The following is a 13,957-nucleotide window of genomic DNA, read 5'->3' on the forward strand; positions in this document are numbered from 1 at the left end:
TGGCCGGCACTAAACGAAAATCGAAGTGGCAAATGCAATGCAGATTATTATAATATTATTGACTTGTGGCTGCCAAATCCGATGTGTGAACTGCCAAATCCCATGTAATTGATTTAATCTGGCAATTAGGATAGAGTTGTAAACACGGCTGCCAAATCCGATGTGTGAACTGCCAAATCCTATGCAATTGATTTAATCTCACAATTAGGATAGAGTTGTAAACACGGTCCCGTTCCCGGTCAATCGAGAACAATTCACACACTTTAGTGGTAAACAGAATTAACAGATTATCTCATTATTCTATTGAATGCTCAAACAATGTTAATTGGGGCGGCGATTCAATCAGGAGGTGTATCGGCAAACAGATCATGACAACCTACGAAATGGAAAATTTGAATTTGAAATACTGTACATTGTCACAAACGTCAGGACTATACTTATTTTTATTAATGAAGCTTGGTTGATCATATACATGAAATTGATACGACTCGATTAAAAAAGTAAGACTTTGAAGCATGTTTTAGATCGCCCAATGTTTTCATTTATCATGTAAAGGGCGAAACCCCGACTCTGTGCGAAGCGTTTTTCAAATATACTATTACAATTTTTAATAAGTACATTTTTAGGAGTTTAAGCTCATATAAAAATTATATAAAAATCAGATTTTTTCTCTCTTGGGAAGATTTATTATAATGGACTATGCCTTTCAGCATAACTTCTGATTCTGATATCGTAGAAAAAAAATATGCAGGGAATGCTTGCACCCTCCTTTCTAGAAATAACGCGAAACTGGGAAAGATTGCCAATTCGCACGTGCAGTGGGGTGTATGAAAACACGAGGCGATAGTGCAGATATTTTAATGCGGAAAAGTGGATTGCCGTCATGCCGTGTATTGCATGCGACGAGCGACTGATGTTTTCAGGACAGTTATCTGAAGTTTTCGCGGTATAAAAACAGTTCTATAACCCATGTAACATTACCATGAGGAATGTTATAATTATGTTACTATTAGGCTCATTTATTGGTGTGTTGAAATCGAAAACCTTTCTAGGTTATACCCAGGGTCTATGGTTAAACCATTTTTACCAATTTACCAGCGATTTTAAAATGAGTCCTATTTCCAGAATGGCTCCCAATCGGCTTTGAAAAGCTATAATCCAAAAGCTTCAACCACGCCAGGCCATTTCCCCTACCAGTTATATGTTAATTAACAATATAAACATGCTTTAAGATAAGAGTTTCAAATCAGTGACTTTAGGGAGGCCTATGTAAATAGATCGGTGCTGGAAGCTTACCGCGGTAGGCTTCGTATTGAGTTGATGCGGTGGTGTTTATTGATCAGTCTCACACTTTTCGGTGATAAAACAGATTAGCTGATAACAACTAATTGTGTCGGCGGCCTGCGGTATAAAAAACAATAGATGCGGCGCGTCCGTTCTACTGCAGGAAACCTTATAAATAATATTGTCAGCTTACCTTATGATCAACATCACAGTCTCGCTGATGAAAGATGGAGTCACCATATAAAAATTCCGAGAGGTACAAATGAAGGATGAACTTTCATGTGTTTAGATCAAAGGTTTTAATGAAATGTTGTTTAGAAATCTCTATATAAATGTACATAATAATCACCTTTATGTTTAAATGCTTGAACCACATTTCGTATTTTGTTCTCAAAATTACAAAAAATGACTTTGGGAAAAGGCATAGCAGGCTGATGATATGCAGTCTGCAGTTCTTGGAAAAGTTGTGGGGCTTATATTATTGCCCAGATGGTTCTTTGTTTGGCTGTCCAGTTGTTTGTCCAGGTGGAAGCAAAACCATTATTCCACTGTGCAGCTCCAATGCAATAACCGATCAACTTCATTATTATGTCTTCAGAATCTTGGCTCCTATACTTTGTACATAACCTGGCTGTCTGATAAAATTGTGTATCGGTCACCTGGAGCTACAGGGTTTTTTCATATCTGTAGCCTCTTCATAAGAGTGCATAGTTCATTATACTTCATGCGTAAAAGTCTCTTTTGGTGTGATTTTTTCTTGTAAATGTGACAAGCCATGACCCAAAATCGCATTTTTTGACCAAAAATTATATTTTTGACCAAAAATCACATTTTCGATCAAAAATCATATTTTTGACAAAAAATCACCTTAATTGACTAAAAATCATGTCAAAAATCATTTTGACCAAGAGTTGCATTTTTGACCAAAATCATGTTTTTGACCAAAAAAAGATTCTGAAGACATAATAATGATAAAATTGGACGGATAATTTCGCATGATACCTGAATTTATCAGTCTCGCTAGAGTTTTCAAATATCACGCGCGACTTCGTCTCGCATGATATTTGAAAACTCTAGCTCGACCGATAAATTCAGGTATCACACTCAATCCGTCCAATTTTATATCAAACTTGGTATGGCGATAGTATATGGCATTTTTGGGTCATGGCATTTGTATATTTATGAATATTACTGAGTTTAATGCATCTTGCATATCGTCGTTGAGCAGGAAAAACCTGTGTTTGTAGCCCCTGAACATGTTTAAAACAAAACTGCCAATCAGTTACATAGGTTTTGCTTTAAGCATGTTCAGGGGCCAATGACACATAAGGTTGTTCCTGCCCAACAACGATATCACTTGTATTTACCACAGAACTAGAGAAGGAGAACCAGGATTCCCTATACCGTCACATACAATTGTGCCGTCGGCTATGGGGAGAAAATTGGGGGTAATCGGGTCCTTGTCGACAGTGCACAGTGCTTGCATGACAACAAATGCCTTGAGCGCATTCCGAGGGAAAACAAAATACCCCAAAGTCCCGGTTCTTCTTTTCAAATTCTATGGCAGTTGCGCATTCCGAGGGAAAACAAAATACCCCAAAGTCCCGGTTCTTCTTTTCAAATTCTATGGCAGTTACAAACCTTTGTTATTTACACACCTTTATGCTTGGGGTACCTTAACCGTAACCGTAATACTAGTTTTAATATACTAGTATTACGGTTACGGTTAAGGTACCCCAAGCATAAAGGTGTGTAAATAACAAAGGTTTGTAACTGCCATAGAATTTGAAAAGAAGAACCGGGACTACCAATATTTAGCCTATTAGAAAAATGGAAATTTTTTTGGAACATTATTTTTTGTGCTTTTCACACTGGAGATCACTACCATGAAAATAAAAACTTATGAACTGATCTTTTAATGTTGAGAACTTCCGGCAAATTTAAAAACAAGCAAAGTTTAAAAAGCACACAAAATTACGCTTTTAAAGATTGCCATTTTTGCTGTCTCCTTTTTCAAACTTTAATATTAAACTTCAGAATGCATATTTTAACAGAATATTATATTAAATATGTTATTGTTCATAGAAATTGTACATTTAATTGCACAAATAAATTAAGTGAAAAGAAAAAGTGATTGCCTTTCTCTGACTGACTTGTGTTAATGAATTGGAATTTCAGGCCTGGAATTGTGTCATACCTGAGGAAATTGATATTGATTCAAGCAAACTTGTACTATTTTTGAGAAGGACGGCCCATTAAAATATATTAGTCCTGCTGCCAAACTTAAAGCCATGTGTGATTTGCTTCACAGCGATGCCCTCAATTTTACTCTACACCTTTTTGCATAATGCCCAGTGGTATAGGCCTACTGTAAAAGACGTAAGCCTGAAGGGATGTGATAACAATAAAATTCAAATTCAGAGTTCGCCGATTGAGTGCTTGCCAACTTGTGTGAATGTCAGCTTATGTTTACACATGTTGAGGTTGATGATCCGTGCAGTATTACATGTAATACGATCGGCGAGCGTAGTTACGCATTGTGGGCGCTAGAATGAAATGACAATTTTCTTCGTTATACCTCATTTGTTTGGCTCAAAATTAAAAGGGGATAATATGATCAGTGAAACACATTTAAATAGGAATCTATTCTTTATGCAAATCACACATTGATTTAACTTTTCCACAGAAGCTTGTTTTGGTGTCCAATGTTTTTTTGGTAGATTTTGCTTCTCAAGACCACAAATAAGTTAACTGGACTTCTGTCAACATTGAGCATTTGAAGATAATATGGAGGGTCAAAGTTTATATGGAGGTTAAAATTCAAACTGCTCAATGTTGTTAGAAAGTTTAAAGTTAACCAAATTATTCATCTCCTAAATGGTCCAGAAACACAATTTGACCTCCACATGCATTCAAAACCTGAAAAATGCTCTGATCTTCACCACAATAGTCTCAAAGTGTTCACCATTTTAAACATGGTAACAGCAAAAAAGGGCCAGACCTATATCATTCAATGGATATTGACCGTAGGTCACCATGGCAATGAAATATCCTAGCTATGGCAAACTATTCTTTTCTGCATTTGTTAATAGAAGACAATTTGAGACTATTTTCATACACATCAGTATTTTGCAGGTTTTGACCTCTGGAGGTCAAATGGTGACCTTTGACATTTTCGCATAACTCCTGAAGGGAACATCACACAGAGGTAAAAGTATACTTTTTCTGGATCGCTATGACAAGAGGAATGATTTGGTGACCAGCATTTTTCAATGCATTTGAGTAGTTTTGAATTGACCTCAGTATGAACTTTGACCCACTATATCTCAAAATGCTCAATGATCTTATTGCCCAGTAATCTTATCTTGGAAAGAGAAGCAAAAACTAAACTGCTATTTACCCTCCACCTCTGGTCTGGAAAAAATATTACACTTCAATTTCGTCAAATTGATTATTGGGTATTATGACTCGGAATCCAATACTTATGTCGCTACCAATCCAATCCATTATTTCGGTAAGGAACAACCCAAAAGTTCGATGAAGCCCTATAAACGAAAGTCCTTTCGTTAGGGAGGGAGGGGGGGGTCAAAAAGTTACGTTTGTAAAGAAGTAGTTAAAACATCGGTCAAAATTAATCTTTTTTGAAGGATGTAATAAATAATTATAAAATTTTAGTATTTTCTGAAGTACGATATTGACATTTTACAGTGGTTGCTTCAAAATGATTTCAAATAAATTTCAAATAAATATAGAGTGCAGTACTCGCAACCTGCAACTTTAAGTTCATTTTTAAAGCAGCTGTACCGCACTTTGATTCTTTTTTATTTGAAAACCCAGCAAGTCCTAATTTTTTATTTAATTTAAATGAAACAGAATTATTTTGTTCCGTATACGTGATCAATATCCTAGCAATGTCGCACCCCTCCACAACTCCATCGACCATAGTGACGGCTCTGTGCCCAATGAATACGGGTTGGAATTTTTGATATTTGACACTTACGTTAGAGGGGAGGGGGTTAGCCTTCTAACGAAAGGACTTTCGTTTATAGGGCTTCATCGAACTTTTGGGTTGTTCCCTAAGGGCACTCCAAATATGGTTCTAAATGTTGGTGCACAACACAGTAAGTAAACAAACAGGAATGCAAATTTACAATATCACCTGAGCATTTAATTTCACAATGCAACACACAATGTCAGTACAAAATACATTTTACTTACACAACTGCACAAAAAATTGAACCTGAGCATATTACCTGAGAATTAATTTTCATAACACTTATATAACTGGTAGCACCACTGGTTGACTCACACACTGTCAGTAAAGGTACAAAATCCATGTTTTTTTTTTTTTTTTAATAAATGAACTAATGTGTTACTGTTACACAAATATTAGGACGGTAGGACTGAGTGTTTAATTTTCACAACACTCCTAATGCCATATAGAATTGTTGACACACATGCAGGCCTGTAACCAAATTGCCAAATTCCAAAAAAAGTCCCCTTTCTTGACCCAAAATGTCCCATTGAGATTTTTAGCCCCTTTTGGTCAAAAACAGTCCATAAGTTTGACCCAAATCTGCCCACAAGTCCACTTTTTCAACACTTGCCCCCCCAAATAAAACCTGGTTATGGGCCTGCACACACACACAATGTCACTACAAAATACACATTTTCTTTATAAGAGTACCCACAGCGTTCTTCATTCGTCCATTGAATGGGCCTGTAATATACAAGGAGAGCCTCGATCTGAAAACATGCATGAATAGGAAATGCATGTCACACATGTTGTATAATACTAAAAAAAATACGTAATTCTTCCTTTCAAGGATATTGCCTGTTCGAGACTCTCCTTGCACATTATGAAACCTTGCAATGAGCAAACAGCGTTGTTGACACACCCCACACAATGCCAGTACAAAATATGTTTTTCTTGTTTACATTAATTCATGTATGAGTTTTGTAACCCTTTCCATTTCATGTTTAGGTATATTTATGACAGGAAAACAAAACATTTTTCTATGGAACCAACTGTCAGAGTTTGTGTGTTTTTTTGTTTGTTTGTTTATAGTGCCGTAACAGAAAGGTCACTTTGAATTAGCCATATAAAATTAATGAATTGATGGAGTGATTCCCCCATGCAAAAGGTCCTAGAGCATTCAAAAGTTTATTTAAGAAAAATCTGAAAACAAATCCCATGAATTGGGGGGGGGGGAAAGAACCAAACATAATGTTTGGTTCTCACCCCCCCCCCCCCAATTAATGGGATTTGTAAGATTTTTTTTAACATTAATTACATACGGCCTTATTTGTAAAAAAACCCAGAAACAACAAACAACCACAAAATGTCCACCTTGTCTAGGCCTGCCGGCTCACAGAACAAAGTGTTTTGTTCTTGTGAATATACACAAGAGTCCTTTTATAAGCTACATGAAAAGTCCATTACAAATGCCATGCATCACCCACTTCATCCGCTTCTTTGAAGGATATGTAGCTCTCATCATTTTCCTCTGGGAAATTGGCCCTGATCGTAAGAACAACACATGCTGGTGTAGCCCTCCTGTTGTACCGGCCAAGCCGTTGGTGAATCCAATAGGTGTATGCCCGGTACGAAACATGACGATAGAGCCTGTTGATATCAAAAGAAAAAGGAAAATTGTAAGAGTGAGTTTTGGTGAAATTAACATACAGGGCAAAATTGGTACATGTGCTAAGAAAATTTATGTTACAGGGCCTCCAAGAATAGCAATGCTTTTATACTGAAAGAGCTACCTTGTATAAAGAAAGGTCGAAATAAATAAATAAAAATTATGACAGTATCATTTGTACTGTTTAATTCTCAGACAAAAATGTTGGAAAAAACATTGCCATTGTGTCAATGCATGTATTAAAATCATGTAACAATTTACATGTCACTGCTATCAAACCCTGACAATTTAAAAAAAAATATTTGAAAATGTAAAACAGGTAAAACTGCAAGAGGGGATGGGAGCTATACCATTTGTACAAGTACATCGAGTAGTGTAGCATAAAGTGTCAAAACAAAATGTTCACTTTGAAATAAATAGCAAGCTTAGCTTACCTGTTTGTCCAACCATCTCCGCCAGGGCCATACCCACGCACCTCCTTTAGGCTATTTACAACCATATGTAAAACAGCAGGGGTAAGGCAAACTGGGGCAAAATCCGGATGTTCGGTGATACAATTATAATCCTCAAGCTTTTCATCCAATGCTGTATGCTCGTGGCAGCACTCACACATTTGCCTTGTCGGATTTTGTGGCACATCACAATTGTTACAGTCGCACCATCTTTCAACTGCGAGTTCACCTATCAACAATAAATTAAAAGTGACACAAATCAGTATCAATCGAGTTCTATCATCATAATTAGCAAAATCACTCTCACATGGATGCCAAGCCGGTCAAGGTAGCAAAATATCACACCAAGGTAGTAGATGTTTGAAAAAGCTCACGCATCATCAATAATAATAAAGAAAGTGGGTGGAGGGCAGGGTTAACTTTTTTATTTTGATCATTCTAGATTCTCGAGCGCCTGGTCACGCGTCACGCCACTGTCTCACGCCAAGCAATTCCGAAAAGTTCACAGGCCTGCATAATATTATTAGGTTTCATGGATATTATATAAAAAGCTTTTCAATTTCAATTGACCATGATTCATGTCGATGTACTTGCTGTATCGGTACAATCATACAATGGGTAGTGTTTCAGTGATCATTGCCATGTTGCGTTCATGGTGTATGATGTATCAAGTAATTTGTACGTAGTACAACAAGTCATACATAGAATATATGAATTTTATCCTTTCCACACAAAAATAAAAATCATCGTATAGATCACCTGTACTAATTTGTACGTACATCAATTTGACAACAAATGAACAATGCATGATGATCATGATGCTCACGGATATATGTGTATAAACTGTATACTACTAGTACTAGGCTTAAAATAAAATCAGAGCTCAAACCAGAGGACGTTCGCGCACATTTTTAGGCAAATGTAAATTTCGATGGGATTTGTAACAGCTGTATTAATTTAAAAGAGAACACAAAATGATACGTACCTTCGAGTCTTTGCTGCAGAATTCTGTTCCGATCATCATTATGATCAACTTCAGCCACTACATTTTGAACTTCGTCTTGCAGTTGTTCTCGGCGCCTCTGTATTTCTTCAGCCGTAAAACGGGGCTCATACTGAAAGGGTGCTAAATTATCTGGGATTTGCCCGTTCATCCTGGAAATTTATTATGATAAAATAGGATGGAAATTGTCGAAAAAAATGCAATGTCTCTGTGAAATGCTGAAGTAAACACGCCAAGTGAAGTGAACGCTGATCAGCTGGCCTTCGTCAAAAAAATAGAAATACTTTCACATCGTTGCGCAGCAACAAGAATTAGGCTTTCCCAAGTCTCGCGGCTTTCTGATCGCATTACAGTATTATGCAGAATTTTACCGGATAAATTTGACTAGATTGTTATTAAATAAATGTTATTAACGTAAAATTCCACCATTTAAAATCATTCAGCAGAAAAAAAAGATGACATTTAGCCATAAAATGGACTAAGCTGAACTCCTAGTCTTGACTCAAGCCCATTGCATTACCGATACCGTAACATGTTACAATGCAAGGCGAGAAAATACCGTGCTAAAATACTCCTTTTTGAACATAATAGGGCAAAATACTTCAGATAAATACAAGAAAACGGAAGTGGAAGAGTATTTCTTTGTAATTTTGTAACAATTTTCATTTAGTTTGTTGGCATATATAATGAAAATCACTCGTAAAATTTGGGATCGATTCATGCTACTCTGTTCTGAAAAGCGTGTGTTTTCTTTCGTGGCTGATGAGAATATAGCACGGTGACGTCACAATCTATCCCATAATAGTTCGCGAATCAACTCGACCTATCCCATCGGCACTTTCGGCAATTTCGATCTCGCGGTGGGAATTTTAAATAATACAGGGAGAGAGTAAACGGTTTAAATTAATTTTTTCACGATGTAGACATTTTTATACTTTCAAATCATCAAAGTTGCACTTGATAAATATTTATAAAACATATGAAAGCTAATGTTATTACCGTTGAAGTTCTCCTTTAAGTGTAATTTCGTGTTTCTCACCTATAGTCCAATTGATTTCAGTTTGCATGCACTACAATCGTGTATATCATGTTAAAAGTGTCATATTTGGCAGATGAGTAGGACTATAATATTGCTAAAAAATCTAGGATGTGGAGGCATTTAATAGTACCCTCATTTTAGTAGAAAAGGGTCATTGAACGCTGCATACAGTTCAAAATTACCCAGACCTGTTCGAAAGTCATACCATCGTGATCTTCTGGTAGTAAGGATTCAGAAAAGTATACTTTGACATATCTATGATGTATGGTTATGACGTTATGGGCAAAAGAGTAGCATTGTGACGTTATAGTACCAATTTTGCCCCCGCAGGGGGCGAAAGTGAAATTTGCTCTGATTTTGATGAAACTGGTCTCAAATTATTTGTCTTGTTGCAAGAAACCAGAAAAAGAATAGTTTTAACCATCTTGGGTGCTCTCTTATCCAGGTAACACAACAATTTGTCAAGGTCAAATTGATTCAATAGAACCATAGACTCTCAGAGTCTATGATAGAATTCAATGGGTGTTGTCGATTTTGATGTGTTACTAACGTAACGAAACATCCTGCATAGCGCAAAGTATTATTTGTCTGATTTATCATGAAAAGCCCAATAATTTGGGACCATTTTCAACAAAATCGGAGCATTTTCAAAATTTGCTCCATGTGGTGCCAAAATTAGACCTATGACGTCACGATGTTACATTTTTGCTCGTAACTCGATAACGGTACATCGTAAATATATCAAACTATACCTTTTCTGAATCTTGATCTTGTAAATTTCAATGACCTTTTCCCACAACGGTTCTGTTTAAATGCATACATAGCCTTTAATGATCAGCGCTGTATCTCTGCCAAATGCAAGAAATTTAACATCATTTGCACGATTGTTACGGGAATTTATTGGACTACTATAAATAATGTGTAACTAAATTTTTAAAAGAAATGTATTGTGTTTTATTTTATTTGTTGTTATCTTCATTTTTACAGATCACCTACGATTACCGGTATATCGATCCAGGTCCGGATGATATCTCCTTTGACAAAAACAAGATACGTTATTTTGCACTCGAGGTAAATTAAGTTAGACGAACTAATTGTTGAAACTTTTTTTCATGTTTTATTAAATTCCCACTGTGAAAACTAACCTTCTTTTTGTAAAGAAATGCAAAACTATTTTTATGGAAATGTCGCAATATTTCTTTTAATCCTAGAATTCGAGCCCCCCCCTCCGTCATTTTAAAAAGGGCGCGTTTACGCTCAAACGACCTAAAATAATCGCAGATCCATCCCTTGCCCTCATTTTTTACCCTATATTAATCTATACTCTATATTCCTACACAGCCCGTTTGACAGTTTCCATTAATTTCCCAGGCTGTAACAGAGATTAGATTTGTACTCTAAATCAATATATTACTGAAAAATAACACTTTGATGTTTTGCAAAGGTTCATTCTACAAATCATATACATGTAGTTTGAAAACTTGCTTGATTTATTGTTGTTTAAAATGAGTTATGTACGTTTTACAAAAGTCTTATTGTTTTAGCCCTCTTTACAACATAACTCAAGAACCACAGGACATACAAAAGTGTATCTGTGATATTTGAATTCTTCTACACACTCGCTATGAAATGATGAATGCAATTTGTACCAAAGCTCACTACCATTCGGAAGATGCTGTGAACTACCAAATCGCAACAGTTTAAAATAGTTGCTAACCTTAAGTTTATTATACGAGGGTCGGTCAATATGTAATGAAAGTTGACCTTTGACCCCATATATTGAATATTTTGATGGAATTTCTGTATGATCACATACAGACTGTACCTTTGGCTTTCAAACCATATTATGTGTATATGATACCACATACTTAATTAAGTAACAGTATTAGCATAAAATCAATAGACTACGGACACTGTTAAATCCAAAGAGCTTTCAATAGTCGTAGAGTAGCAATAGATGATGTGATGCTTGGTTCCTTTGATGCCGATTAGAAATTGCGACAGGCTATTCATAAAATTGGTACCATTGTTTCAAACAAATGGGTTCCGCCATTAAATTGGTCACTGATCCGGCATCATATTAACGCTTTACACAACAGGCGAGTATAAAGAAAGTGACCACAATACAGTCATGTGTAAGGGCAGTCATGTGTAAAGTGGTGCCATTGTACTCACGTATCCCAAATGTGCGCTTGTGCGGGCCTGAAGTCTATAAAGGAGACTTAAGTTGTCGATATAATCTTTTTATCACCCACCTGACTTCAGACGCTTTATTTAAATAAATTGAATGCTCCAGCTGATCGATTACACATCAGAATGCGACATTTCTATAGTACTCTATAATGGTAATCGCTGCATATACATGTAGGTATAAGTATAGGCCTATAAAGGTTTTTTTTTTCAAATGTCCATTTAATTTTATTTTAAGAATGAGATTGGCAGAGAAACATCGGCGTACCCAAAGGGGGTGGGGAGGGACAGCTTCTCCATGTGAGAAGTCTGGAGAGGGGATGAGGGAGGAAGAGGGTATAGGCGGGATTTGGAGAATGAACAGGGAGGGTGAGAGAGGACAAAAAGAAAGAAGGAGGGGGAAGAGAGGGAAGGAGAGCGAGGGAGTGATAAAGTTAGTGTAGGCCTAGTAAAGAATAAGTACAGAGAAAGAAAAGAAAGGAAAATAAATGTAATAATAATTATTATAGAAACTTAACACACAACAGCACTAAGCAGCCATTCGATGACATCAATGCCGTTGTGCGTTACGTAATTAAAGAGCCCAGTCAGATGTATTTCGACCTGCCAAGCACAAAAACTCACCCAATTTTGAAAACTGGACGTTGAATGTACACTCTCATGAATATTGATTGGCAACAGTTTCCAATATGTCAGCGCTCTAATAAGACACAATAGAACAATGAACGTTGCAGCCCGTTGGTTAAATCACACAAAAACGTGGGCCTTTTAAATTGAAGTTAAGGCATGTGTTTAAAAAGTACAAAAATATGAGACTTGCCATTAAAATTGGACGTCTTTGAACTTCAGCATCTTTAGCACTTGAAGGGAATTATGAATGATAGATCTTCAAAAAAATGCTCCATTTCAGTTATGAAAATTATCATTCCGGAGACACATTCCAAGCAGATCCCAAGACGAGGGTAGTGACGCGCTTACAACCCCAAACAGCTGGAAATGTATGAAAATTGTGCAATTTCATGAAAATAGGGCTTACATACAATATTACATAGTGCTATGTAGCCTAAACATAAATTAATTAATTTATGTCAGGTTTTTATGGATGATCTCAACCTCAAATGAATAGATATGAATTTCTCATTCAAGAGATGACCTTATATTTTAATTGCGGTTTTACATATTTTCTATGGAAACTGTCCTTTTAATGTTTGGGGTTAGTCAACAGAATTGGTCAAAAAATCCACGTCTGCTATTGTTGGCAATATCAAAATATTTATACAAGAGAAACGCCTTGCTTTTGTCAAAAATAGCATATTTGACAACACACTATAAATAATCTACAGCCTTTCCAATTCGACAAAGGAGATTTTTCTGAGCTGGAAGTGTGTGTTCTACATTATTTAATTCCCGAGAAAAAATTTCAGCCTCTTTATTTTCCTGCATCAAGGTCCTAATTTTAACCCAGTGACTCTAGACCATTGATTTTATGCTAATGCTCTTATGTAGGCTAATTTTAATTTAAAAGTGTGTGGTAAATGTTTGTTTGGTCTTTCCAAAAATTTATTCACAATTTCTTTTCGCATAAATACGCTCTACACCGTATATTCAATGAGTAATGGTGAAGTACACGCAAATGTATTCCGTATTTCTCCACATAAAAGAGTAAATTGTCAAGAGGTGGGTGTAAAATTATATGGTACTAATAATCGTCAACCTGTCCCAATTATCTTTTTTTATTCAAAGACCATGGTCGAGTTCCGACGGGATAAGCTTCTGGCGCACCGTCTCTCTCAAACAAGCTTATCAAAGAAGTGGTAAGATGTTGTTGCTATTTTGCTTTTTAAGGAGACAAACTGTATATACATATTATTACGAAATACGAACACACTTAACCTGAAAGTTGCGAAATGTCGAAAGCACCCAAGATAGTTGGAACTATCCTTTTTCAGATTTCAGACATTTTTGTTTAATATCCTGCAGGAAATCGTTTGCTCGGTACTTCAACTATTTTGATTTTCTCGTCTACCTTGTTTTTGTTATCATCGTGAGCCTGCATCTCAAGTTAAACATGGCAATATACAACACAACCGACAAAGATGAATTCGGCTGTCCGACTTACAATGTTACCAATAAAACAGAGCTGTATGACTTGCCGTATTATTTTGACGGTAGGCACTTTTATACGGTGAGTACATAATCAACTTAACCCTATCCGAACCCATGTTTTTTTTTCCTATCGGAAGGGAAAGAAGAAACAAAGAAGTCACTTGGTATCCGGGGAATTCGAACCTTGGACTCCTCGCATGCCAAACTGGAGATCACCGACCGGTAGCCACGACGATTT

At 36.3% G+C, this 13,957-nt stretch overlaps 2 protein-coding genes across 2 annotated transcripts in view; one reads left to right on the forward strand and one right to left on the reverse strand.

Moving 5' to 3' along the window:
* The window catches only part of LOC140163260 (transient receptor potential cation channel subfamily A member 1-like), a 64,002-nt gene that overhangs the window by 31,229 nt on the left and 18,816 nt on the right, over window positions 1-13,957 (forward strand). The window contains exons 16-18 of the mRNA XM_072186661.1: window positions 10,411-10,494; window positions 13,357-13,427; window positions 13,594-13,798. Of these exons, the coding sequence (XP_072042762.1) occupies window positions 10,411-10,494; window positions 13,357-13,427; window positions 13,594-13,798 (360 nt within the window). The remainder of the gene's footprint in view (window positions 1-10,410; window positions 10,495-13,356; window positions 13,428-13,593; window positions 13,799-13,957) is intronic.
* On the reverse strand, window positions 5,160-9,203 carry LOC140153840 (uncharacterized). Its single transcript, XM_072176661.1, has 3 exons — window positions 8,367-9,203; window positions 7,364-7,610; window positions 5,160-6,910 (listed from the first exon to the last, which is right to left on the reverse strand). Exons 1-3 carry the CDS (start codon window positions 8,533-8,535, stop codon window positions 6,724-6,726), a joined length of 603 nt encoding a protein of 200 aa, XP_072032762.1. The 5' UTR covers window positions 8,536-9,203; the 3' UTR covers window positions 5,160-6,723.

The sequence above is a fragment of the Amphiura filiformis genome, chromosome 1 (genome assembly GCF_039555335.1).
Source record: "Amphiura filiformis chromosome 1, Afil_fr2py, whole genome shotgun sequence".
Lineage (NCBI taxonomy): Eukaryota > Metazoa > Echinodermata > Ophiuroidea > Amphilepidida > Amphiuridae > Amphiura > Amphiura filiformis.

Excerpts from the sequence above, each read along its gene's own strand:
- LOC140153840 (XM_072176661.1), bottom strand. The coding sequence starts at position 8,535 with ATGAACGGGCAAATCCCAGATAATTTAGCACCCTTTCAGTATGAGCCC. Across the intron at positions 7,611-8,366 it reads TCTGCAGCAAAGACTCGAAG|GTGAACTCGCAGTTGAAAGA; the intron begins GTACGTATCATT and ends TATTGTTGATAG. Across the intron at positions 6,911-7,363 it reads GGAGATGGTTGGACAAACAG|GCTCTATCGTCATGTTTCGT; the intron begins GTAAGCTAAGCT and ends TGATATCAACAG.